This window comes from Muntiacus reevesi, chromosome 2 (assembly GCF_963930625.1).
Source record: "Muntiacus reevesi chromosome 2, mMunRee1.1, whole genome shotgun sequence".
Lineage (NCBI taxonomy): Eukaryota > Metazoa > Chordata > Mammalia > Artiodactyla > Cervidae > Muntiacus > Muntiacus reevesi.
Genome location: NC_089250.1, coordinates 178,938,754 through 178,966,688, shown reverse-complemented (window position 1 = coordinate 178,966,688; position 27,935 = coordinate 178,938,754). Strand labels below are relative to the sequence as shown.

The 27,935-nt window shown below is 39.1% G+C and overlaps 1 protein-coding gene and 1 pseudogene across 2 annotated transcripts in view; both read right to left on the bottom strand.

Annotated features, from left to right (window-relative positions):
• LOC136160331 (cytochrome P450 3A24) overlaps positions 1-27,935 on the bottom strand; it is a 39,793-nt gene that overhangs the window by 2,304 nt on the left and 9,554 nt on the right. Inside the window, exons 3-13 of one of the 2 annotated variants that reach the window (XM_065923838.1) lie at positions 26,329-26,381; positions 23,050-23,149; positions 18,789-18,902; positions 18,451-18,539; positions 15,163-15,311; positions 9,979-10,106; positions 8,821-8,887; positions 5,504-5,664; positions 2,612-2,838; positions 424-426; positions 132-294 (exon numbers count right to left, since the gene is read on the bottom strand). In XM_065923838.1, coding sequence (XP_065779910.1) covers positions 132-294; positions 424-426; positions 2,612-2,838; positions 5,504-5,664; positions 8,821-8,887; positions 9,979-10,106; positions 15,163-15,311; positions 18,451-18,539; positions 18,789-18,902; positions 23,050-23,149; positions 26,329-26,381 — 1,254 coding nt within the window. The remainder of the gene's footprint in view (positions 1-131; positions 295-423; positions 427-2,611; positions 2,839-5,503; positions 5,665-8,820; positions 8,888-9,978; positions 10,107-15,162; positions 15,312-18,450; positions 18,540-18,788; positions 18,903-23,049; positions 23,150-26,328; positions 26,382-27,935) is intronic. The other variant, XM_065923837.1, reaches the window with a different exon arrangement.
• Positions 23,805-24,579, bottom strand: LOC136160337 (large ribosomal subunit protein uL30 pseudogene; annotated as a pseudogene).

The following is a 27,935-nucleotide window of genomic DNA, read 5'->3' as shown; positions in this document are numbered from 1 at the left end:
TCTTTATGAAGTCACAGACCTAACCCTCCAGGGATAAGTCTTATAGATACAATCTTATAGACACAGAGAAATACATCTTGGTTAAAAAATTCCCAATAAAACATTATTTATGCAGATAGTTAACTGCCAACCTGTGTTTCTTTACAAGGTTTAAAGGAGAAGTTCTGCAGGACTCTGACGACAGCAAGTTTCATATTCATGATGGCAAACCTCATGCCAATGCAATTTCGGGGTCCAGTTCCAAAAGGCAGGTAGACGTAAGGATTTATGCTGTCCTTGTTCTTCTTACTGAACCTGAATCCACAACAGTAGATGAAACAAGTGAATGAAACAGAAAAATCACAGGAGCTTCAGGTCTGAAGTTTTAACTTAAATCCTCAACCAGTAGCATAAGGGAGACTCCTGTGGGTAGGTGACTGAAACCTGCTGTGGTGATTTTGCTGTGAAAAAGGTAAGCACCAAAGCCTTCCCATTCCCCAGATCCTACAGGAGCTTTCAGTCTGGGTGAAAAAATAAGATGAAGGCTGTTTAAAGAAAATGTATCTTTAAATATGAAATTTACACTCAGGTTGGTGAGATGCTCACGCTTTGAAAGGCATTTAGGAAATGAGACTGATTGAAGGAAGAGTGGGTTCCTGCCTCCATAAGCACTGACATTGGTTATGTGCTCAGAGACGAAGGAAGCAGCAGAAACATCCTTGAGTATTTAAATTGTTAGTTTTCTGTTGTTTTCCCTTTGCTTCCTCTTGTGTGGGTATGTCTCTTTCTCCCACACACAGAGGTTGCTGAGGTTAGTAGATTTATGAGGGCATATGACTCTACTCTACTCTGGTACAATCACTGATTTTTTTGTGTATCTGTTCCACAAACCGATAAAGTCCATGATGGCTAGACCTCTGCTTTATTCAAATTTGGATTTGGAGAAGTGATAATGGCATTTGGTTGTGTATATTTTAAACAGTCCTATTATGGAAAATATTCTGGAAGAATACAGATAATGTGACTGCACCTATATGGGAAATTAGTCAAAGGGCAGCATCTGAGTGCTGCAGACCTGGGTTGAAGGCTGTTGAGCAGGGAATGGACACATACTGATACACTAAACATGATTCATAGAACATGTAACTATAAACTATACTGTGTATATGTCAAAAACTCTTTATAATCTGCTTTAACATTTGGATTTCTCACTCCCTGGCCCAGACCCTGACACACACAGGTGAGCACTAACTCTCTGCTTGATGGCTGAGTGAATCAAAGGGTAATACAGTGAGTGGGCTCTTGTTTTAGGTTCCTGATACTGCAGAAGGGGAAGTTGAAGTTGCTGAGGTTGAGGGAGACACAGAGGTTCCCTGGTCCAGAACAGAGGACTTGGTGGACTCTGACTCTGTTTTCAACAACGCCATGAGTACAGATTATGCTAGCGCTAGGGACTAAAGGTTGAACGAGACACAGTCCCTCCCGTCACGGAGCTTATAGTCAGGGGCTCATAAAGGTGCCCAGATAGTACCCTAAAATGTTCAATACAACTTTTGCTCACCATAAAAAAATGGAAGAGCATCAACTCTTTTCAGATCCAATCTGTGTCCAAACCAGAACATGAATCTGAATTCCCAGAAGACAATGCTTAACCTCTCCAACGGGGGTGTCTAGATGTCTAGAGAGCAAGGGACTTCTTTTTGGAAGGTCAAAAAACATGGAGGAAAAAGGGAGCTGGCCCAGGTCTACAGGCACAGACAGAGCCAGGACACCTATTTCTCCTCACCCTCATTGAGGCTGCTGGAACCACCTCTAGGTCTTCAGCCTACAGTCCTAAAATAATAATAGAGGAAACAGCAGCCAATGTTTAAAGAAATGGAAATATGGGAACGTTAGTGATGAATTCAAAGAGCTAAGGAGAACAGACAGAAAAACTTAAGGAAAAAAAAAAAAACAAATCACCTAAAATAATATAGCTGTTAAGTAAATTATAGCAGATGCAACAATTATATATATATTTTAAAAACACAGAATGCTATTTATAGTTTACTGTTAAATATAGTAAGTAATTGAAAAAATCACACTATATGTAATGCCATTCTAAGTTTTAACAATCTGTATATGCATAGAAAAATGTCCACAGGACTTACATTGCACTATTAATGAGGCCTATCTTAAGATATTGGGCTTCCCTGGTGGCTCAGTGATAAAGTATCCACTTGCCAATGCGGGAGATGTGGGTTCGATCCCCAGGTCAGGAATATCCCCTGGAGAAGAAAATAGCAACCCACTCCAGTCTTCTTGCCTGGAAAATCCCATGGACAGAGGAGACTGGTGGGCTAAAGTTCATGAGGTCACAAAGAGTCGGAAATGACTTAAGTGACTAAACAACAAAGAAGCTTAAGGTTTTAGGAATGCACACAACTAAATTTTTCTTTTTTTTTTTAGTTTATGGTTGGTAAAGTTTTTAATCAAATAATACCATTCTTGGAATAAGAAAATACATTTAACAATAAAAAGTTGTAAAATAAATATGATTGTACAGTCACATATTCGTCACCCATAATAAGGGTTGTCAGAATACGCTCTGAGCAACTGGATCAGAGGGGGTCCCTTCCCTGGAGTCTTGTACCTTTCAGGACGGAACTCCTCAGGCTCTGGCCAGAGCTGTGGGTCTCTGTGAAGCACGGAGATTGGCACTGTCACTGTCATCCCTTTGGGAATGGACACCCCATGGATTTCCACATCCTTCTTACAGAACCTCTCCAGTCTAACAGCAATTGGGAACATTCTGAGAGTCTCATTCACCACCATGTCAAGATACTCCATCTGTGCCAGGACATCGTAGGTTGGAGGCGCCTGGGAAGAGAAAAACAGATTTTGATAAATTAAAAAGAATTTGGATCACCCTTGAATGCTATCTATATAGTCCTATTGAAATGTTAGGAGCTCCAGGGAATAATTTAAATTGGTAAAGGACCTTAGCATTTATAGACATTACCATCATGTCCTTTGACCTCTCAATGCCCATTGACGGTACAGTAGTTATGACAATAGAAGAAAATTGGGACAATCATCTAAACAGTGTGAAACACCACAGGTTATCAGGGAGTGTATTTTCTCTCTCATGAGAACAAACATGACCAACAGACTAGGACCCTTACGCTTAAGTGAAAAAGGCCAAATCACAATTTCTTTTTAAAATGAGGCCATACATCTGTACAAAGGAAAGAACATGTAGCAGAGCAAATACCCTATTCAACATGAAGGTTCTTAGATAAATACTGTTGATTGCTTATTCTCTTCATTATACATGTACAGTCCAGAAACAATATGTGAAAACTCTATAAATAACTTGGGGAGAAACTTTCTAAGCCAAATCTGCAAATGAATGAGAACACAATTTCAGATGCAAGGAAGTTACAAGAGGATCAGAACCCCACCCTCTGCTGCTAGAAGAGTCTCCTATTGTCCCTGTGGGTGTGACCCTAAGGTCTGAAGGTCTAAACAAGCCACTCCAGCCCCAGGGACCAGCTATCCACACACCACAAAGAACTCCAGTTTTGACTGAGATTTGAGACCACTGGGGGTGATACGTGGCTGTCAAGTGGGGTTATATTTAAGGAGCAACATTGTAGAAGGTAAGAATGCCTCAGGAGCCAACACCAGGGATCACAGCTTGACTAGATCACCACCAGGCACACAACTAGTGTCTGGAAGTATTTCATCTCCCTGTAGCTCAGTTTCCTCATATGCTATATGGAGACAGTTGCGGCTGACACTCCATAAGGTTGTGTGGCAGAGACATTCACTGCTCACCCAGCATCCAAGTCGGCCCCATTTTCCCCACTCCACTTGAGGTTAAGTCCAAATCAGTCAACAGGCTGTGAGGTGATTATGTCAGTTCAGAGACAAATCATTTGAACCCTGGAAAGCAACTCTCGTGTTCCTTATTCCACAGATGACAAGAAGGTCTCATGTTCCGGATAAGGCAGCTACAAGATGGCGGAAGCTCTGAGTCGGTTTTCCTGAGTGACTCTGTGAAGCAGAGCTGTCCATTCCATCCTCCACTAACAATCCATGTTGAGTCTGTAGACATAGACTGAAGTAAAGCTTTGCTATGAAAGCCCCTGAGATTCCAGGGCTTGTCCATTACTGAGGAATAACCTACCTCTCCTGACAAATAATTTATCAGAAATTAAACACATTCATAAATACAAAGTATTTAGAACAGACATATATAGTAAGAAGTACATATTAGCCAGTAGTAGTATTATTTTTAAGTATTCTTATAAAAAGGAGAGAATGTAATGCCTTAGCTAGTCTCGGTCTGTTAACCGCCTTTTGATCTTCTTGTAATCAAGAGAATCCCAATATGGGATTTACCAGAGAAGAAATATCATCTCTAATTTATGCAGGCCCTACAAAGTATTTGAAGGAACTAGGATTTGAAAGGTCATAAGACTTGTCCAAAACCAGTCAGGTCTCATACTCATGTCCTCTGTTTCCTACCATATATCCTTCTTGTACACCAGGCTCCACCTAGGCTATGGTTTACTCAGGGCAGTAGACTGAATTAATGGTCCCAATTCTCCATCATTTCCTCTGTCCATTCCCTTTGCCATTAACTCTGTGGTGCCCTCCCATTCTGACTCAGGTTGGTCAGGTGGCTCACTTTGAACCTGTGGAATACTCACTAAGCGTAATGCTAGCAGAGTTTTGAAAGTCACCCATGGGATTAGGCCTCTTGCTCATAACATCTACCACTGCCCTGAGAAGCAGACATGTGGAGATTGAGACAAGTGAGGAGCATGTGTGGAGTTGAGTCAGTCCAACTTAGCTAAGGGCAGCCAAGATCAGCCAACACACAGACCACAGTAAGTCCAGCCAACATCAATAAATGTGCAGACACCATGAACTTGGGCAAACTCTGGGAGATAGTGAGGGACAGGGAGGCCTGGCATGCTGCAGTCCATGGAGTCACAGAGTCCAAAACAACTTAGTAACTGAACAACAACAAATTCAGACACCAGAGTAGTAAGTGATGCCACTGAAGTTCTGTGAATTTTAGTTGGGGTTATTCTGATAACTGATAACTCTGGACCAGTATTTTTTTCAAAGTACTTATATTGCTGTGAGTAGCATGAAGTACTTATGTTTTCTCCCTTTGTTTTGTATGCTATACATCCTTCCTAAATGTGTGGTGCCCAATTGCTTAGTCTTCCCCAACTCTTTGCGATCCCATGAACTGTAGCCTACCAGGCTCCCCTGTACATGGATTTCCCAGGCAAGAATACTGGAGTGCGTTGCCATTTCCTATTCCAGGGGATCTTCCCAACCCAGGTATTGAACCCGCATCTCCTGCATTGGCAGGAGGATTGGATTCCTTTCCAGTGTACTACCTGGGAATGGAGGTAAATGATTTGATGCTTATGCTTTGGGCAAAAACCTCCTAATAAGGAGGGAGAAGACAATCATGCTAAGGCCTCACCTGCTCCCTCTCTCTCCAGGTATCATCACTCACCTTACTGGGGAAAGTCACATCAATTTCCTCCTGCAACTTCTGCTGAACATCAGGGTGAGTGGCCAAAATATACAAAAGGAAGGAAAGAGTATTGCTAGTGGTCTCATAGCCAGCAAAAATAAAGATAATACTTTGGGCCATGAGTTCTTGGTCAGAGAGAGCTAAAAAGAAAGTCAAGACATTTTAGGTAAAGCATGGCAATGTAAAAATCACACTTAAGATGAACAGACATTTCAGTGTAATTCCCAAACCCCTAGGGGAATGATGTAAAAGCAATTCAGAATCAAACTGAGAGCGATTTCCACTGTGTCTGCCTCACAAAGCCAAGAAAAAGCCAAGAGCTGTCTTAATCCAGTTTTTCCCAAGTCTCTACTATTCTTGGCCCTCTGTTCCTGGCAATACCACAGCCCCACCAACACAGCTGGGTAATTTCAAGAGATAGCACTTCTGTCTAAAATCTACAGTGTTATCAGTGTGTCCCTTAGAGAACTGTAAAAGAACTTTAGCTCCAAGTAAAATGGAGTACCGTTCCCTTCTAGAATATTTTAAATTATTTCACTTAAGGTACAGTTTGATTTTGTTTTGTTTTGTTTTTTGAGAGATTTACAATACTAAGGCTATATGGTAGGGTAAATTAAATTATATTTTATCAAAACTTGTTTACAGGAACATAAGAGTACAATACTGGGCTACAGTTAAACTCTTGTTACTCAGAGAGTGGTCCATGGACCAGCAGCATGAGCAGGATCTAGAAGCCTAATACAAATTCTGAGTCTCAAATCCTAAAAACCTAGAACTATGGAAACAACACATGAACTTTCATGAGATGTGGTGATGTATGTGCACAATGTAGCCTGAGAAGCATGGATTGTGCCCTTGAGAGTCATCAGGTGATAGAAGACCTGGGACACAAGTCTTCAAGGGGATGTTCAAGATATGTATAGAAGCTACAGAAATCAAAAAAACTTGAAGAGTTGTGATGATCCTGGTCTAATCATTGGCATTAAAATAGCAGAAGAAAGAATGTGTGCATATAAGGACATAGGCCAGTGTGAAATATAGAAAAATTAGGTCCAGGGAATAGAATTAGCAATGCTGATTCAACTCTGGCCTGAACGTCATCCTCTCAGTATACAACCCCTCTTTCTGCTCTTCTTTATTCTTACCAAACAGCCCTGTGGTTATACACTGGTCTCCATTTTTATTTTCTCCCGAGAGACCAAGCATGCTCAGGCTCTCAGTTATTTGATGGGACTAAAGTAGGATCTTTGTTACTGAGAGCACTCAACTCAAAATAGTACCTGCCCCAAACAAGTGATTAGCAATAAAAGCAATGCATAATGAGTGCAATAAAGATCTACAAAGTTCTAATTCCCCAGTGATGATATCTGTGATGCTACTGTCAATAAATTCAACCATCCAAACCATAAATTCTTTCTCCAGTTAGCATAAACTGCATAATACTCAAAGTTTAGAGTTGTGCTAATATATGATTCTTCAAATATTAATTGATTAAATACAATTTAGTATTCAGGTTTCAGTGGCACTAGTCACATGTCAAGTCCTCAACAGACACTTATGTCTAGTGATTACTATATTGAACAGAGCAGATACAGAATATTTCCTTCATCACAGAAAGTTGTATTGAATCATTTACTTAGAAAAATAGATATAATAATAGATAGATAGATATAAGTAGGTATATAAACAGGTATAGATATATTGAGAATGGGATGCAGCCAGTTTATCCCTGGTTTCAAGAACAAATTTTACAAAATTCATAATTTTGTGATATGGTTATCCATCCATTGGTAGCTTCAGATTAATCATATAGGAGTATTCATGTCATAGAATTAAAACACACCAGGGTCTTTTTGTCTGAGAGAGAGGGAGCATGTTTATATCAGTGATTTGTGGTAGATACAGAAATCTTTTTTTATTTTTACATAAGTGTAAAAATATTTGGTGTTCTGACAGTTGTCCACTGAGATGATCTAGAAGCAAAGAAACCCTAGAAGCAATGAGCATTCCTAGAACCCAGATTTTGGATTCTAAATACCATTTCTCACTAAATGGAACCTGAACTTCTTAGAGAAATGGCTTATTCTAGAGGAAATAGAAGAGAAAGCTGGAATGCCTTACATTAGGAAGTAAGGAAGTTCTTGGAAAATGATAAATGAAAAGGATACATACTCTGAACACCACTACAGTCGTGGACACACATTATTATACATTTATCAAAACCCATAGAATGTACAATACCAATGTTGGACCCAGGTGGGAACTATTGTCTTTAGGTGATAATAATGTATCAGTGTAGGTTCACTGATTATAACAAGTGTATCACTCCAGTATGAACTTCAGATATTGAGGAAAACTGTATGTAGGTGGGGGCAGAATGTATTTTGGTAAACTCTAATATTCTTTGGTAAACTCTCTAAACTCAACTATGCTTTTTTAATTTCTGCTAAAAAATAGCCTATTGAAAAAAATGTCTTAGGAGAAAAAAAGTAGAATATATATAGGAGCCCACTTGAAAGGGCTCCAGTGGACAAAACCGACAATTTGAAAATTAAATTGAAGAGTGATGTGAGCGAGTAAGTTAGTTATATATAAGATTATACTGATATAAATAAATAAATGATTGGGGGACAATGGAGAGCTCTCCCTATGAAAGAACATCAGCTCAAAAACACAGAAGAATGATGGGTTTTGAAAGGCATCATGCTATAATCATCATAGTTACAACGGTTTCAGTAAAAAACCATCCGTGAATGATAAAACCAGTGGGTGACAATTTGAAGAGGAACAGAATATTTACAGTCTCAAAGGCTTCTCCCAGAAGTTACATGACAAAGGGGAGAAAAATACATTTTACAGTAGAGTAAGCTGGTGAACACAAGTTTAAAAGTGTTCCAACTTAAGGTCACCAACACTGGGGCAATGTGTCCCCTGATGAATGAAGGGATGAAGCCTTGATGCAAATATCCAGGCAGAGTTTCTGACTTGGTGGGTCTGGAGGAGCCTGAGAACTGATATTGGAACCAAGTTTCCCAGAGGTTCACCTGTAAGTAATCTACATCATAACTGACTTCTAGGCATGACATCCTTGTTATACTTGTTCCTCCAACTCTGAACAAAGTTGTGCCTGCAAACTTCCAGGAAGTACCACAGTCTGCTCTTTCTTTCTGCACGAGTGTCTTTCTTCAATTTGGCAGAAATTCCTCTCTGCCTAGAAAACTTCCTACACATTTTCAGAACTTCCCCCTACCTCTGTGTCTCCCCATTGTGGCCCCTCTGGAGTTCTCCTTGGTTACCTTTGTGATTGTCTGTTTCTTTAGAATTCTGAGAGTTAATCATCAACTGAAGCAAGTCCACACGTGGCTGTAAGCAGAAAAAAAAATTCTATGATAGAAGGTTACTTGTAAAGTCATAGATAAATCAGGAGTGCAGTATTTAACCTCTTTTGTGAGATTATGGCCCCTTAAAGAGCAGAAGTCTGACTGGTATTCCCTGAGTCCTCAGTGAACTAACATTCACCTACAGATCTCAGAGAACACGACGTTTCCCAGAGAGAAACCCAGCCACCATGTCAACTGCTTTTTGGTCCTCACTCTCTCTGATCTTTGGTTTCTCTGGTTTTTGAAATAGCTTCCTTGCCAAAGAGTTGCCTGCTGTCTCTTCTGTCACACCTGTTTGCTCAGGAGAAAATCAATGACTTTAATACTTTTTTTCCTTTCAATTTTAATTCCTAATGAGTTACCATACAAATTAATCCCCTCACATTTGCAAAGTACTTTGGCAGCTTGTATAGAAGCATCTTCAAGGCCTTGACCCTTTCAGAACTCTATACAGTCTACAGTGACATATTGGGTACAAAACCCTCTGTCCCCCTGACCTGCAGACATGCTTGTGCTGGCCTCCAGGCTTCATGGAGGCAAAGATGGGTTAACCAGCTTGCAGCCTCATGGCCCAGAGAAGACCCCATGCCCATGCCAGACTAGGAGAGGGCTCCAATTTAACATAGAATTCACTCCACCAGCTGCCTGATGGGGCTTTCCATTACACAATCTATAATATAGGAGTCTTGGATTGAAAGTGATTCTTTACCAGTATAACATCTGTGGCATCTATAATATCAGTAAAATCATTTTTAAACAGTAATTCTTTAACAGTTTATTGAATGGAAGTGGTAAAGCTTTCACCTCAACAAGACTTATGCAATGACATACTAATGTGCATGCCTACTATTAAACTTAAATGTCACTCTCTGGTCCATTTTCTTATTTATTCCCCAATCTCCACCTTTCTCATCCCTCCACAATGATATATTAATTAACTCCCCCCCCAGTTCTAAAATCTATACTTCTCTACATATCTTTTTAAAAATGCAGAGAAGTTCACAGATCTTATGTGTACAGATGAACAAATTTTCAAAAAGTGAATTCCCTCATGTAAACACCACCAGATTTTACCTTTTGATTATCTTTGAGGCGACTTTCTTTTATCCTTTTTACAGATTTTGTCAAAAAATTCACAGCGCTTTTTGGAAATATGGTGATATTTAATACTTCAAAGATTGGGACAAGGAATGGAAAGAGTACTATGGGGAAGAGATAACAGAAAAGCACAGTGAAAATTCAAAACTTACACAGCAAGTATAATTTGCTCTATCAATCAGAGAAAGATACCAGGGTTCTCAACCAGAATCACTTCCTGTATGACTTTTGCTCAGACATACCAGCCAATGACTGAGCAAGGCCAAGTCCACTTATGGGGGCCATCACTATAGCAGTGAAATCAGTGGTCCTTTCGGCCTTTTGGAATGATCAGAAAAAAACGGATTATATTCCTTACCTTCATAGTTTTTTATCTATTGGATTAGAATTTCTTTGAACAAACCACACTATAGTGTGCTACTCTAATTAACCATTTTATGCAAAAGCCATCAAGATAGAAATAAAACAGTATATATCTTTTAACCACAATGGAATTAAATTAAAAATCAATAACCAAAATTGGGAAACTCACAAATACATGGAAATTAAACAATACACTCCTAAATAAACAATGAGCTGTATACTGTATCAAAAATACAACAGGAATTACTTTGAAATAAATAAAAATGAAACTATTGCCTACCAAAACAAATGGGATGTAGAAAAAACAGTGCTCATGGAAAAGTTTAAGGCTATAAAATTTAAAAAGAACAAAGATCTTAAGTCATGAGCCTAAATTTCCACCCTAACTCACTGAAAAAGGAAGAGCAACCTCAACCTAAATCTAGAAGAAGAAATTAATAAAGACAAGAGCAGAAACTAATGAAACAGAGCGAATAAAAACAATTGAGAAAATCAATGAAACCAAAAGCTAATTCTTTGAAAAGAACTTTTAAGCTAGTGAGGTGAAAGTTATTCACTTTTGTCTAACTCTTTGTGACCCCATGGACTACACAGTTCATGGAATTTTCCAGGCCAGAATACTGGAGTGGGTATCTTTCCCTTCTCCAGGGGATCTTCCCAACCCAGGGATCGATCCCAGGTCTCCTGCACTGCAGGCGGATTATTTACCAGTTAAGCCACAAGGGAAGCCCAAGAATACAGGAGTGGGTAGCCTATCCCTTCTCCAGTGGATCTTCCCAACCCAGGAATTGAACCAGGATCTCCTGCATTGTAGGTGGATTCTTTACCAACTGAGCTATCAGGGAAGCCCTTTGAAGCTAGATAGACCAAAAAATAAAAAGAGAGAGAGAGAGAACTCAAATATGTAGCATCCCAATGAAAGAGGAGAGATTACTGTTGACATTAAAAGAATACCAGGAACAAGGTTCACCAATAAATTAGATAACTTAGAGGAAGTGGACAAATTCCTTAAAAGACATGAAGTACAGAAGCTAACTCAAAAAGAAAGAGACAATCTGAATTTTTCCACTAAAAATTATTAAACAGGAAGGTTGATTCTTCCAGCTTCATTCTTCTTTCTCAAGATTGCTTTGGCTATTCAGGGTCTTTTGTGTTTCCATACAAATTGTGAAATTATTTGTTTTAGTTCTGTGAAAAATATCATTGGTAGTTTGATAGGGGTTGCATTGAATCTATAGATTTGCTTTGGATAGTATACTTATTTTCACTATATTGATTCTTTCAATCCAAGAACACGGTATAGTTCTCCATCTATTTGTGTCATCTCTGATTTCTTTCATCAGTGTTTTATAGCTTCCTGTATAGAGGTCTTTTGTTTCTTTAGGTAAATTTGTTCCTAACTATTTTATTATTTTTGATGCAATGATGAATGGGGTTATTTCCTTAATTTCTCCTTCTGATTTTTCATTGTTATTATGTAGAAATGCAAGGGATTTCTGTGTATTAATTTTATATCCTGCAACTTTACTATATTCATTGATTAGCTCTAGTAATTTTCTCATGGCATCTTTAGGGTTTTCTATGTAGAGGATGATGTTATCTGTAAACAGTGTGAATTTAACCTCTTCTTTTCTAGTCTGGATTCCTTTTATTTCTTTTTCATCTCTGATTGCTGTGGCTAGAACTTCCAAAGCTATGTTGAATAGTAGTGATGAGAGTGGGAACACTTGTCTTGTTCCTGACTTTAGAGGGAATGCTTTCAAAGCAATATTGAGAAAGAATGGAACTGGAGGAATCAATCTGCCTGACTTCAGACTATACTTAAAGAAAGTGAAAGTGTTAGTCACTCAGTCCTGTCTGATTTTTTGTGACCCCATGGTCTACAGTCCTCCAGGCACCTCTGTCCATGGGATTCTCCAGGCAAGAATACTGGATTGGGTTGCCATTTTTTTCTCCAGGGGATCTTCCCAACCCAGGAACTGAACCCAGGTCTCCTGCATTGTCTGCAGATTCTTTCCTGTCTAAGCCACCAGAGAAGACTATACTACAAAGCTACAGTCATCAAGACAGTATGGTACTGGCACAAAGACAGAAATCAGTGTAGATCAATGGAACAAAATAGTCCAGAGGTAAATTCATGCACCAAGGACACCTTATCTTTGATAAAGGAGGCAAAAATATACAATAGAGAAGAGTCTCTTCAAAAAGTTGTGCTGGGAAAACTGGTCAACTATGTGTAAAAGAATGAAACTAGAACACCTTCTAACACCATATACAAAAATTAACTCAAAATGGATGAAAGGCCAAAAACTATAAATAGAGGAAAACAAAGGCAGAACACTCTCTGACATAAATCACAGCAAGATGCTCTATGACCGACCTCCCAGAGTAATGGAAATAAAAACAAAAATTAAAAAATGGGACTCAAAAGCTTTCACACAATGAAGGAAACTATAAGCAAGGTGAAAAGATAGCCCTTAGACTGGGAGCATATAGTATGAAATGAAGAAACTGACAAAGAATTAATCTCCAAAATATACAAGCAGTTCATGCAGTTCAATACCAGAAAAATGTACAACCCAATCAAAAATTGGGCAAAAGACCTAAACAGACATTTCTCCAAAGACATAAAGATGGCTAATAAACACATGAAAAGATGCTCAACATCACTCATTATTAGTGATTAGTAATTATAAATTAATATACTGAAAAAAACAGAAACTACTCAAAAAGAAAGAAACAATGTGAATAGACCTATAAGAAATACAGTTTGATTTGATAATCAAGAAACTACACACAACTTGACAATGAAAAGCTCAGGTTCAGATGGTTTCAATTTTGAACACCACTCAAATAATTAAAGAATTAATGCCAATTTTTCACTAACTCATCTGACAAATAGAAGATGACAGAATACTTTGAAAGTCATTCTTCAGGATCAGTATTAACCTGGTGTGAGAAACAGAGTAAGATAGTAGAGGAAAAGAAAACAACAGACCAATGTATCTTACAACCACGGATACACAAATCCTCAAAAAAACTACTAGCAAACTGAATCTACTAACATATACAAAGATGTATACGTCATATATAAGCACACTTTATCCCAGGAATGCAAGGTTGTATAATATGCCATTTCAATAGAGTAATAAAAAATGACCACACAATTATTTAATAGATGCAGAAGAAGCATGTAACAAAAATCCCATACGTGCTTGTGATTAAAAAAAAAAAAAACTCTCAGCAAACAGGAACAGAAAGGACTTTCATCAACCTGATAAAAGGAATCTATGAAAAACACATATTTTAAAAAAAAGAAAGAAAGAAAAACATATATTTAACAACTTACGTAAACCCATAGTTAACACTAATACCTAATAGTGAAAAACTGTATGATTTTCTCTAAAATTAAGAATAAGACAAGGAAGCCTTTTTCACCACTTCTACCCAAAATTGTACCTGACATTCTAACCAGAAGAATTAGTCAAGAAAATTAAATAAAATATATCCATATAGGAAACGAAGACTAAACCTCTACTATCAGATAACATGATATTTTATACAGGGAATCCTAAGAAAACCACTAAAAACATATTAGAAAAAATAAATAAGTGCAGCAGGGTTTCGAGATACAAGATCAAGACAAAAACCACTACAATATTGTAAAGTAATTAGCCTCCAACTAAAATAAAAAGAAAAAAAAGATACAAGATCAAAATACAAAATCAACTGAATTTCTATATTGCAATAAATAATATAAAGTGACATTAAGAAAATAACTCACACACACAAAAAGAAAATAACTCCACTTACAATAACATCAAAAAGAATAGAATAAGTAGGAAGAAAATAAAAGACATGTAAAATTTACACACTGAAAACCACAAAATCTTGTTGAACTAAATTAAAGAAGATGCAAGTAAATGAAAAACATGCCATGATCACGAATCAGAACATTTACATTGTCAAGATGGCAAATTGACGGATATAAGACATTCCCTATCAGAACTCTAGCTGACCTCTTTGAAGAAACTGACTAACTTAGCTTAAATTCATATGACATTGAAAGAGGCTCAGAGAAGACACAATATTACTGAAAAAAATAATAAAGTTATAAGACATTTCCTGATTTTAAGACTTACCATAAAGCTACATTAATCAAGGCAATGTGGCACTGGCCTAAGGATGCACATATATTCATGGAATAAAGTTTTGAGTCCAGAAATAAACCCACTTGTCTATGGCCAATTGAACAATGAAAATGTTTCCAAGACCATTCAATGGAGACAAAACAGGCTTTTCAATAGTGGTACTGAGACAACTGGATACCTATAAGCAAATTGCACCAACTGAAATTTGTACTTTTTGACCACCATCATCCAATTCTATCTCCCAAACCCTGTCTCTGGTAACCAAAACTCTGACATCATTTTTCTATGAGTTTGGATTTCTTCCTTTGATTCAACATATAGTATTTGTCTTTCTATCTGACTTAGCTCACTTAGCATGAGGTCCAGCTACATTGCTGCAAATGGAAGAATTTCTTTCCTTTTCATGGCTGAATAGTATTCTGTTGTGTTTGTGTATGTGTGTACATGCACCACGTTTTTCCTATCCATTTATCCATCAATGGACACTTAGGTTATAAAAACCATTGAATTGTATATTTTAAATTGGTGAATTATATCTCAATAAACCTATCAAGAAGAAGGAAGGAACGGAGGGAAGGAGGGAGGGAGGAAGAAAGAACAAGAGGGAAGGAGGAATACAGAAAAAGAAATGTAGTAGGACACTTACCTATTGAGAGAAGAAATGGATCGAGGATATTAAATCTTAAGAGCTTCTTGGCATTGTCCACAAAGGGATCTTGTGGGTTGCCAAGGGAATCTATATTCACTCCAAATGATGTGCTAGTAATCACATCCATGCTGTAGGCCCCAAAGACGCTGAGTAGAGAAAGATAAACACAGACAGTTAAAACTGGGACCAGCTGACTATCCATATCCAACACAGTCAACAAGAAAATTATATAAAATCAGATGCCCAGGCAAGACAGGTCAAGAGACATAGTCTCTCAGAACCACCTGCTGGATCATGGAAGACTTTCTGCTACTCTCACTCACTCCTGAGGTGTGTATGAGGTGTAGATGATGTAACTGCCCCTGTGCTGGGTAGATGGGGACACTAAGGCAACTTAGAACCCCCCCACTCCCAAACTCAAGGAGCTCAGTCATAGAAGGATAGAGTCCATAATCAGACAAAAGGACAGTAGTGTGCTTTAACTATGGGCAATAATAGGTGAATAAGGACTGTGTCTGAGCAGAATGAAGGGAGCAAATTCACTCTTTCTGGGGAGTCAAGAAAGGGGACATTGATGTGGGTCTCACCTCACCACAGAATTGTGCTCAGAGCTGATTCCCCTTTAGCACAAAAGCAGAGTTAATATACAATATCACATTAGTTTCAGGTGTAGAAGAGCGATTTTAAATACTCCATTTAAAGTTTCAAGAGAACAGCATTGAAACATGTATATTATCTAGGGTGAAACAGATCACCAGCCCAGGTGGGATGCATGAGACAAGTGCTTGTTCCTGGTGCACTGGGAAGACCCAGAGGGAGCGGGTGGAGAGGGAGGTGGGAGGGGGGATCAGGATGGGGAATACATGTAAATCCATGGCTGATTCATGTCAATGTATGACAAAACCCACTACAATATTGTAAAGTAATTAGCCTTCAACTAAATATTGTAAAGTAATTAGCCTCCAACTAATAAAAATAAATTTAAAAAAATAAAAAATAAATGAAAAAAATAAAGTTGCTATTATTAAATATTAAATATATTCCTTGTTATGTACCATCTATCCCTGTAGCACAATTATGTTATACATTGTAATTTGTACCTTTTAATCCTCTATTCTATCTTCACTCCACTTCCTACTTCCCACTGGTAACCATCAGTTTGTTTTCTACAGTGTGTGTGTGTGTGTGTGTGTGTGTGTGTGTGTGTGTGTGTACACATGTGTGACACATCTTTCAACATTCATCTTCTGACAGATACTTGCATTCTTCCATATCTTGACTACTGTAAATAAAGCTGATAAAAGAAATGGGGTGCCTGTACCTTTTCAAATTAGTGTTTTCATTTTCACTGTATGTATACCCAGGGTGGAACTGCTGAATCATATCACAGTCCTCAGGCTTCCTGGGTGAATCAGTGGTAAAGCAACTGCCTGCAAGGCAGGAGATTTGGGTTTAATCCCTGGGTCAGGAAGGTCCCCTGCAGAAGGGAATGGCTACCCACACCAGTATTCTTGCCTGGGAAATCCCATGGACAGAGGAGCCTGGCGGGCTACAGTCTGTGGGGTCACAGAGAGTGGGACGTGACGGAATACAGACAATAGTTTTCTTTAAGACTGTGGAGAAACCTCCATATGGTTTCTGCATCAATTCACAGTCCACCAACCTTGTACCAGGGTTTCCTTTTCTCCACATCCTCACCCAAACTTACAGGTGTTGGCTGATTTTGTGATTTTGATTTGCATTTCTCTGATGATTTGCAATGTTGAACATCTTATCAACTGTACATCTTCACTTGAAAAAAATGTCTATTAAGATCTTCTGCCCATTTTTCATTGGGTAGTTTGTTATGTAGACTTTGAGTTGTACGAGACATTTATATATTTTTGGATACTAACCTCTTATCATCATATCATTTGCAAATTATTCTCCCATCCATTAACTAGGTGGTCTTTTCATCTTATCAATATTTTACTTCACTGTGCAAAAGATTTTTAAGTTCAATTAGGCAAAAATAAAAATTAGGTCATTTGCTTATTTTTGCTCTTATTTTCCTTGCCTTAAGAGTTAAATTCAAAAACATATTGTTATGAATTATGGCAAAAGACCATTCTGCCTATTGTTTCTTCTATGTTTTAATGGTTTCCAGTCTTAAATTTAGATCTTTAATCCATTTTGAGTTTGTTTTTCTATAGGGTATCAGAAAATGTTCTAAATTCTTTCTTTTACATATAGCTGTCCAGTTTTCCCAGCACAGTTATTGAAGAGACTGTTTTTTCTCCACTATATATTCCTGCCTCCTTGACTCTAAGTATAAGGGTTTATTTTGGAGCTCTCAAATTTACTCAATTGATATGTGTCTGTTTTGTACCAGTACTCTCTATAATCAGTAATAAGACAAGGATGCCCATTCTTGCCTCTTCTACTCAATACAGAATTGGAAGTCCTAGCCATAGTAATCAGACAAGAAAAAGAAGTAAAAAACATCCAAATTGGAAGGGTACATCTAAAACTATCAGTATTTGCAGATGAAATAATACTTCATATAGGCAACCCTGAAGTTCCACCAAAAATCTAGAATAAATGAATTCAGTAAAGTGGTAGGTACATGATTAATATGCAGAAATCTGGTGCTTTTCTATACAGTAATAAATAACTATAAGAAAGAGAAAATGATAAAAACAATCCTGTTTAAAATCACATTAAAGGAATAAAACACCCAGGAATAAACCTAATCAGGGAGTGAAAGACCTATACTATGAAAACAATAAAATGATGAAGGAAATTCAAACAAACAGAAAGATACTACATGTACATGGATAGGAACAATTAATATTGCCTAAATGTTCATACAACCCAAAGCACTCTATAGATTTAACACAATCCCTATAAAATACCTGTGTTACTTTTCACAGAACTACAACAAATAATCCTCAAGTTTATATGGAACCATACAAGCCCATAAATAGCCAAAGCAATCTTGAAAAACAGGACAGAGATGGAGGCATCATGCTCCCTGATTTAAGGCCACACTGTGTATTTTTGTCTCCCAGAATATCCAAGGTGACAGTCAAGCAGATAAGTTAACCCTGGCTCATGTACACAGAAGATACCTTCTGATACCTTCATGAGCCACCACTCATTCTTGGCCAGCCAGTCGGAGTTGGAAACCACACACCTACTTCTATTTGGTCACTAGAGTAACTCAGCAGTGGGAATTTGGCTCCAAGGCAGGCAACAGAGGGGCTCAGTGGCGCTCAGAGGACCAGCAGCTTCACCCCTACTTACTCTTTTATGTCGACCGACGCACCTTTCTCTGCTTTCTTCCTCAGGTTCCTTACCAACACATCTCCATACTGCCTAATGATAGGGAACATCTAGACACAAAACACAACAGCGCAGGAAGTTAAATGTGGACACTCAAGTTTTAGAAGGACCTGGTTTTCAGGGGCATGGAGCCATCAGTGACATTTTATTATAAATCTGATGATGTCTCTTCTAGGATGTGAAGATAAAAACCATTTCAGGAAACTCAAATTTGGCACACCACTCCTTGGACAAGGATATGAATTTATTTTCTACCTTATTCTTTAAGTTGCTCATGGAAAACCCTCTTCTTTTCTTACCTCCTTAAGCTTCCCACTGGTGAAGGTTGGAGACAGCAATGTCCGTATTCTCTTCCATTGTTCATCCTCAGCCATAGAAACAGCATTTTTCATAATTCCCAATGGACCAAAAATCTAGAGTTGAAAGCAAAACATATTTTACCCTACCTAAGTGTTGGAAATCTCAACAGTTGTGGAAAATTTGTTAATAACTTGGGAACAATGTATTCAACAAATCTTTCAGTTCAGTTCAGTTCAGTCACTCAGTCGTGTCTACTCTTTGCGACCCCATGAATTGCAGCACTCCAGGCCTCCCTGTCCATCACCAACTCCCAGAGTTTACTCAAACTCATGTCCATTGAGTCGGTGATGCCATCCAGCCATCTCATCCTCTGTCGTCCCCTTCTCCTCCTGCCCCCAATCCCTCCAAGCATCAGGGTCTTTTCCAATGAATCAACTCTTCACATGAGGGGCCAAAGTATTGGAGTTTCAGCTTCAGCATCAGTCCTTCCAATGAACACCCAGGACTGATCTCCTTTAGGATGGACTGGTTGGATCTCCTTGCAGTCCAAGGGACTCTTAAGAGTCTTCTTCAACACCACAGTTCAAAAGCATCAATTCTTCGGCACTCAGCTTTCTTCACAGTCCAACTCTCACATCCATACATGACCACAGGAAAAACCATAGCCTTGATTAGACGGATCGTTGTTGGCAAAGTAATGTCTCTGCTTTTTAATATGCTGTCTAGGTTGGTCATAACTTTCCTCCCAAGGAGTAAGCATCTTTTAATTTCATGGCTGCAGTCACCATCTGCAGTGATTTCGGAGCCCCCAAAAATAGCCTGACACTGCTTCCACTGTTTCCCCATCTATTTGCCATGAAGTGATGGGACTGGATGCCATGATCTTAGTTTTCTGAATGTTGAGCTTTAAGCCAACTTTTTCACTCTCCTCTTTCACTTTCATCAAGAGGATTTTCAGTTCTTCCTCACTTTCTGCCATAAGGGTGGTGTCATCTGCATATCTGAGGTTCTTGATATTTCTCCTGGCAATCTTGATTCCAGTTTATACTTCATCCAGCCCAACATTTTGCATGATGTACTCTGCATATAAATTAAATAAGCAGGGTGACAATATACAGCCTTGACATACTCCTTTTCCTATTTGGAACCAGTCTGTTGGTCCATGTCCAGTTCTAACTGTTGCTTCCTGAGCAGCATGTACATTTTTCAAGAGGCGGGTCAGGTGATCTGGTATTCCCATCCCTTTCAGAATTTTCCACAGTTTATTGTGATCCACACAATCAAAGGCTTTGGCATAGTCAATAAAGCAGAAATAGATGTTTTTCTGGAACTCTTTTACTTTTTTGATGATCCAGCGGATGTTGGCAATTTGATCTCTGGTTTCTCTGCCTTTTCTAAAACCAGCTTGAACATCTGGAAGTTCACAGTTCACGTATTGCTGAAGCCTGGCTTGGAGAATTTTGAGCATTACTTTACCAGCATGTGAGATGAGTGCAATTGTGCAGTAGTTTGAGCATTCTTTGGCATTGCCTTTCTTTCGGATTGGAATGAAAACTGATCTTTTTCAGTCCTGTGGCTACTGCTGAGTTTTCCAAATTTGCTGGCATATTGAGTGCAGCAGTTTCATAGCATCATCTTTTAGGATTTGAAATAGCTCAACTGGAATTCCATCACCTCCACTAGCTTTGTTCATAGTGATGCGTTCTAAGGCCCACTTGACTTCACATTCCAGGATGTCTGGCTCTAGGTGAGTGATCACACCATTGTGATTATCTGGGTCATGAAGATATTTTTTGTACAGTCCTATGTGTATTCTTGCCACCTCATCTTAATATCTTCTGCTTCTGTTAGGTCCATACCATTTCTGTCCTTTATCGAGCCCATCTTTGCATGAAATGTTCCCTTGGTATCTCTAATTTTCTTGAATCTTTAGTGACTATCTATTTAGCACCAGGCCCTATGCAAATGCACAATAAACATTTATCCTGAATGTCTAGGTTCCTGTGAATGTGCAAGAGACATCCAGCCACTTGATGTGTTTCCAGCCTTCATATTCCAAACTGCTTTTAAACGCAAATGACCATGTAGTACAGAAAGGGTTCTTCCAGGGGATAGACGGGAATAAGATCGAGCTCATCTTCCCGGGCTATGCAGAGAAGGGACTGGTGACAGACAGCCAGATAGCCTTGGCAGACTGCATTTTGCCTCAGGTCACTTCGATCTTTACATATATTTACAGCCTGACCATCTGGAAATAGGAATGTGCTGACATGGTGGGGGCTTTTTAAGTAGTACTAACTACGCAAAAGATTATGAATCTACCTGATATCCTGAAAAAAAATTATGCAATGATATGGAAAACATTCCCCCTACATTTTCCCCCAGGAATAGAAGGGGAAAGAAGACAACTGTATTTCTCAGCTTGGGACAGGTGTGTGAAGCAAACCTGTTTGAAAATCTCCTCAATCTTTCAAATTTATATTTTGTTTTAAAATAGATTGCTCCAACACTCATTTATGATAAAACTCACAAAATAGGAAGGCAAAAAAAATTCCTCAACTTGATAAAGAGCATGTACAAAAAGACCTACAGCTAATATCACTTTAATGATGAAATACTAAAGTGACATCTTCAAGATAGGAGACATCACCAGAGTGGAAACTCCAGCTTTTGTTGTCTCACAATTAGACAGCTCACAGTAAATGAAAATAGGTCTAAGAAGTGTCAGCAATACAACAGAGCACACTTGAAAATAACTCACAAACACAGGAGAATAGATACATTTTGTTTGCATCATCCCTTCCCCTAGGCCTGCACTGCTCAGCATCAAGAGGGAATTCCCCAGCCTGAGAAATTTTCCCTTGCTGGAAAAATTAAAAATGACTAAAAGAGACAACACGATCAGTTACCTGTTTCTCCAGCCATCCCCTGTGGACACCCTCCCCTCCCTACTCGGTCTCTGACTTGGAGCCACTGTCTTCCTTCTCTGGCCCCACCCTGACGTGTGAGGCTGCCCACCTTCTGTGGCCCACCTTTGGGTTTAGGACTACATTGTCCAGGAAGAGATGGCAGGCAAAGGAAGGAGAGGGGAGGGAAGGGGCAGGAAAGGGAAAGGAAGAGCCATGTGCAGCTTCTGATACCATCTGAAACTGATCAATGCATGTAGACTTTCTCCCCAATCAACTGAACAATCAACCACCTTTTATTCCATGTTCATGGTGTTAAGGAAGTTTCATGAATCCTACTCCCCCTACTGCCTCCAACCCCACTAAAGCTGCCCAGTTAATGCCACCACTGATGCTATAAGACCCAGGATCCACACCAGCAGTCAGTCTTTTTGGGAGCGCATGTGCAAAACACTATCACAAGGCTCTGCAGATGCTCAGATGCCTAAAGCCAGTCCTGACTACTGTCCCTCGACTGCACTGACCCACCTGTCCACAGCTAACCTCTGCAGCCGCACACCCGCACACCCCCACACTGCCAGGCTCAGGCCTGAGCACAGCGATGAAGACCCAGGGCAGCAAAAAGTAAAGTAAATAAATAAATAAATATGAAACAAATAAATAATTTTAAATGGATAGTTTTTCCATAAATGGTGCTGGAGCAATTCAGACATTTAGAAGCCAACTTAAAAAAAAAAAAAAACTTAACCTCACACGTTGCATAGAAACTAACACAAAACAGGTTATAGACTTAAATGTAAAACATAAAATGATTTAATATTTAGGGACAAAATAGAAAATCTTCAAGGCCTAGGGTTAGGTCAAGATAATTTGGACTTGACAACAAAGGCAAAATCCATAAAAGGGAAAACTGATAAATCACTCATCAAAATTCAAAGAGCACTGTTTGCTCTGCTAAACATCCTGATAAGAGGAAAAAACAAGCTACTTGCTGCAACTATGTAAGAATAGTAAGGAGACTTGTAGGGATGGAACAGTTCTGTACATTGATTGTCATGGTAGCTACACAAATCTACATCTAGAACACATTTCGCAGAGCAAAACATACACAATGAGTGAGCATGAAACTGAAGAAATCACAATAAGCGCTGTGGATAGTATGAATGCCAGTTTTCTGCTTTGAAATTGTATTCTAATTAATCAACGTATTGCCAATGGAGAAATCAGGACGAAAGGTACATGACATGCAGCCTCTCTGATATTTTCTCTTTTGACAACATCCTGTGAATTTATAACATATTTCAAAATGCATATCTAATAAACAAATTTTAAATTTAAAAAAATGGATGCCTACCCTCCGGTTTGTGAAGACAGAATAACATTCTTTCACCAGTACTGTTTTGATCACATCTGGATCTGTGATAACCAACAGAGGCTGTTTACCTTCAAAAATCCTGTGTAGGGAAAACAGAGCTGATTAAACTTAAGGAGCCATTTTCTGCAGCTGGAGCCATACCTGGAAGTCCAGATGTTTATCTTAACATTACATAATCCATCCTTCTAAAGTCATCATTAAAAATACCATGAAAACACTGCTAATTCTAGGTGGTAAGTATATAGGTATTTCCAGTATCATTTTCCATAATTTTTATAGGTTTAATATATTTCATTATCAAGAAGGAAGTTAGGTTAGTAAATAATTGAAGAAAACAAATTATCTGAAAATTAAAAAATAATTAAGGAGAGTCTACCTACTCAGTCATTTTTGAAGATATACCCAAAGCATGAAAATGCATATAATATTAGATGAAAACTGTAGACACATCTATCATAAATTTGTAACAATATATCTGCAAATGGAAAAAGATTTGGAATGCTCCACAAGTGACAGTGGGATTATGAAAGATTTTCTCTTTTGTCCTATTTTCTAAAATTTGCTTATTAGCTAATACTTTTTTAAGGAAATATTTTAAATAGTGAGATAACCTTGATAGCATCAAGTTTAGGATAATTTGAACAACAGGAAAAAGAGAATGAAAGAAATCAGAGAAACATGTATAAACTCATTTTTTTGTTTGTTTGTTTCAATTGTTTATTAATGGACCAGATTACAAAAATAATCCTGGTAGATACCTTAGTTCATCCTTCTAATAAGCCTGTTGATCTGGTCTTCCCTGTTGCCAGCATCTCCACCTTCTACAAAATGGGTGGTCTTTTTCTTCATTCCACCTCATGGATACGACAATTCAAAGGGCCACAGGAAGTTGTTTGCTTCTTTGAAATGTTTTCCTATGGTATAGATCTCATGAATCAGATCCTCCCTGCAGATGATTCCGTATTTCCCAAGAGATCAAGCAATCAATGCGTTGTCTGTCAGGGCAATTCGCTTTTTGTTGATTTTTCCATAACCATGCTTGTAGATCAATTCATTTACAGACTTCAGATTTGGGTACACCCATGTAATGAATGTATGGCTCCACAATTCTCAGCATGTTAATTGATGCCTTGTTGAGCTTCACATAGGTGCCACTGAAGATCTGCCGGAGGCGAAGGAGCTGCAGCACCTTTCGAACCTTTGGGCTCACACCGTTGATACCTCTGATCCTGATGACAAATGCCAATTTAGGTTCCACGGGTACATAGAAGTTGCTGGCTTTTCGTGCCATCCTAGCCATTCGAATTTCAGTTCTGTACATCTGCCTGTATTCCTTTTGGTATGCTTAGCTTTTTCATAAATAAGCTTCCTCCTTGCCTTTTGAAGCATCTTTTGGGCAAACTTCTTTCTCAGGCCCTTGATCTTAAGCTCTGTGAAATTCTTTTGCTTTTTCTTAAGGGTTTCTGGCACAGGAGGAATCTTCTTTTTCTTCTCTTCTGCACCCTCCATGGTTCCAGCCAGGAAAGAAGCTAAACTCATCTTTTAAATATTTTCTTTTCATTACATGGGTCCCATGGGCCTCGGGCTCCATGTCAGTGACATCCGTCAGCAGCTCGACAGGCCCATGTTTGACCCACCTATCACACAAAGCTGACTCTTCAGATGTGACACGTCACTCTGTGACCTGATCTCCTGACTGTCAGGATGTCCATTCATGGGAATTGGCCACTGACACGAGGTTTACTCTGAGTTATTTACACTGTCTTCTGACATTTTGGTTCCACTATTAATCACTTGCAATGGCTAGAACAAATTGGAAGATTTTCCACATGTTCCCTATTCCTCCTTTAACTTCACAGAGGAATTTCAAATGGTTTCATGATCACACATAAAAATTGCAGAGAACCACTGCACTTACTTCTGCCCATTTCCAAAAGCTGTTCTAAAACTCAGAGGGTTTAAGTGGGTCTCAAGGGCATTTAGTGCTGAAGCAGTGACAGGAGGGATTGAGGAGGCACTTAATCTGCTCTTCCACCTGACTGACTTATTATTTTGATGATTCCCTTCTTCCCATCACAGTTTTGCAACAACACTTAGGTGGAGAAGAGATAGTGGTTTGCTTTATATTAATGATGTCACTCCAGCCTTAATAATTTCTCTCACTAACAGTTCAATCAGATTTTTTAACTCACTTCAGATCATAGTGATTCTGTGCACTGATGAGTGGGGTCAAAGTCTGTATTTATAACAAGCTCTCCCAGGTGCTCCTCATACATCCAAGCATGAGAACCATTTTCTTAAAAAAGAACTGGGATCCACCATGAAAAAGGGACTCCATCCAGAGCTCACAAGTACTAAATGTTGGAGGGGCAGTTGGAGCTGGGCCAGGAGTGTCCCAGTGCTGTGGATTCTTTCCACTCAACCAGGTTGACGTCTGGGGCCATGGCAACTCACAGGTTCCTACGGTTTCTGAGGGCCTGATGAGAGAAGATGAAGAGGTCCGGACGGGCAGAGCCTCTGCCACTTGCTTTTGGCAAAGAAGCACCACAAGACACCCCTCCCTCTGCTCTCACCAAACCTCTAACAGCTCCTAAAGCCCACCTGACACACTCTGGGTTAGATATGTATACCCTACATCTCAAGGTCAGAGAAAAACAGTAGATAAGACAATCATTGAATACAATTCTATTGGAACATCTTATCTGAAAATTAAAAAACAAACAAACAAACAAACTCCATACATGCAGAAAAAGTAAAAAGCTGAGCAGATATTATTTCCCATTATATTAACCTATAACCCTCATCTCTTTTTCCAAAAAGACATACTAAATCCAGAATTTAAATAAAGGATATTGGGTTTAAATTAAAAGAGAATCATGTGGGAAAGGGTCATAAGATACATTTATGAGCACATATTAGAATGTTCTTGGATAATGCATTTTATGCAATTAAAGGTAACCTAAGGAGAGAAAAACAGAAAACAGGAGAAGAGTGAGATTCTAGAGAGAAAGGGATGCTAGGAGTCCCTGGGCCTCAAAGTCTGGAGAAGAGTGACGACCTGTGACTCTCCAGGCCTGATTCAGACTGCGGACCTGGATACCTGTGGCCTCCAGGATCTCTGATAGAACAAACCTGCAAGCTTTACAACACGTGACTTCATTCCAAGAAGCTCTGGACTGAGACTGTACTCCACACCACCAGGGGGAGGGCAGGATTATTATAACAAGTGTGTCCGATGGAAGTTTTCAGAATACTCACCCCCACATTTTCCCATACTTTTGAAAACATTCTTCATCAAACTCACAAACACCCTACAAGGAAAAACAATATTACATTATTAATATACTGTATTGAATCCTGCCTTTAATTCACAAAACTATTGTTCACTGGCAGTTGGAGGGAAGTTCTTATGCACAAATGTCTTAAGGGAAAGGAGAGAAAATAGAGGAGATATTTGAAACTGACAATTTAAAATCACTCTTGAATTTTCTTTGAATATTATAGATATTAAACACTTATCTCTGTCAATGAATACTAATTACTCCTTGTCTTCTGAAGGCTTTTTGCTTGTGCATGTGTTGTCTAAGATCTCTTAATCTCTAATCCACCATGGACATGTGAGAAAACTGAAGCTGAGGGAAATAACAGATCCCACACACACTTTCATCTCCTAGTTTAGCAGCCTTTTCTTTTATCTCATGAGCTCTTTCTAGAATTCTAGCAGAATAAGCAAGCTAAAGCACTAGTGACATCTTTTAATCTCGCAGATTTAAAGAAGTCTAAGGGGTGTGTGTTCAATGAGAAAGCGAGTGAGTGATTGAATTAATGACAAAGTGGACATGCCTTCTAGTTTTCCAGCTCAACACAGAAAAAAATGGAGAGGTGCCACAACTATACAAGGAATAGTGCATTTTAAACACTTGGCTTGATAGTCATAACCAATTTAAAAAGTTTACAGCTTCCTTGCTAAGACTAGCGAGGGGGAGACGCTCCGTCCCCCTTCTGATGTCTATGTCAGAAGCTTCCTCTGTCCCTTTTTATACTTTAGTAAATGTCTGCTACACAAAAGCTCTTGAGTGATCAAGCCTGCTCCCTGGTCCCAAAGCTAAATCTTCAGAGATCACGAATCCGCATTGTTCACATTAAGCTATCATCTTGGGGCTTGTCCAGGATCTTCAGAACACTCAAGAGCTCTAGCCTCTCTGCTCTCTCAGTATACATGTTTTCTGCTTTACTTTACTAACTGTACGATGTGCTTGTGTGAATGAATGACATGCCCTGCACAAAGCAAGTGAAGAGCCCTGCTCTGCAGTTTCACAGTGCCTCGTAATGACTGAAGGCAGACCCAGAGAAAGGGGAGCCTTGTCAGGGGTTTATACCAATCTGTCAATGCCAAGAGACACCCAATGTCCCTGTGAGGGGCGTGGCCAGAAGAGGGCAAAGCGTGTGGACTGAACTTTCCTTTCCCAGTCACCTTTCCCTGGTCCCTTTGACCATTTCGTAATTGCGTGGAGGATTAGAACTACTAACCTAATCTGCTGAATCACAGACTTTCAATGGACTTGTGATTCATGCTGTTGCTATTCATGCCGCACATTTGGGAGCAAGACAGAACTCTAATTCCAGGAATGGCTCTCAGGCTAGAGGTCACTCTCTTGGCTGCCTGTCTCAGGGACCCGCACTCTGAAAGTGAGTCTTCGTCACGGCTGTGCCTCTGATCTATGTGGAGAGAAGCACGGCTGCTGACCATGAGGCTTTTGAGGACGCAGAGTGGCAACTGCGGGATCTGGCCAGATTGGAAATGCGACGGGCTTCTTCCTCTGGTAGCACTGGCTCTTAGTGGGCCATAAGGGGCTCTCGGGTGG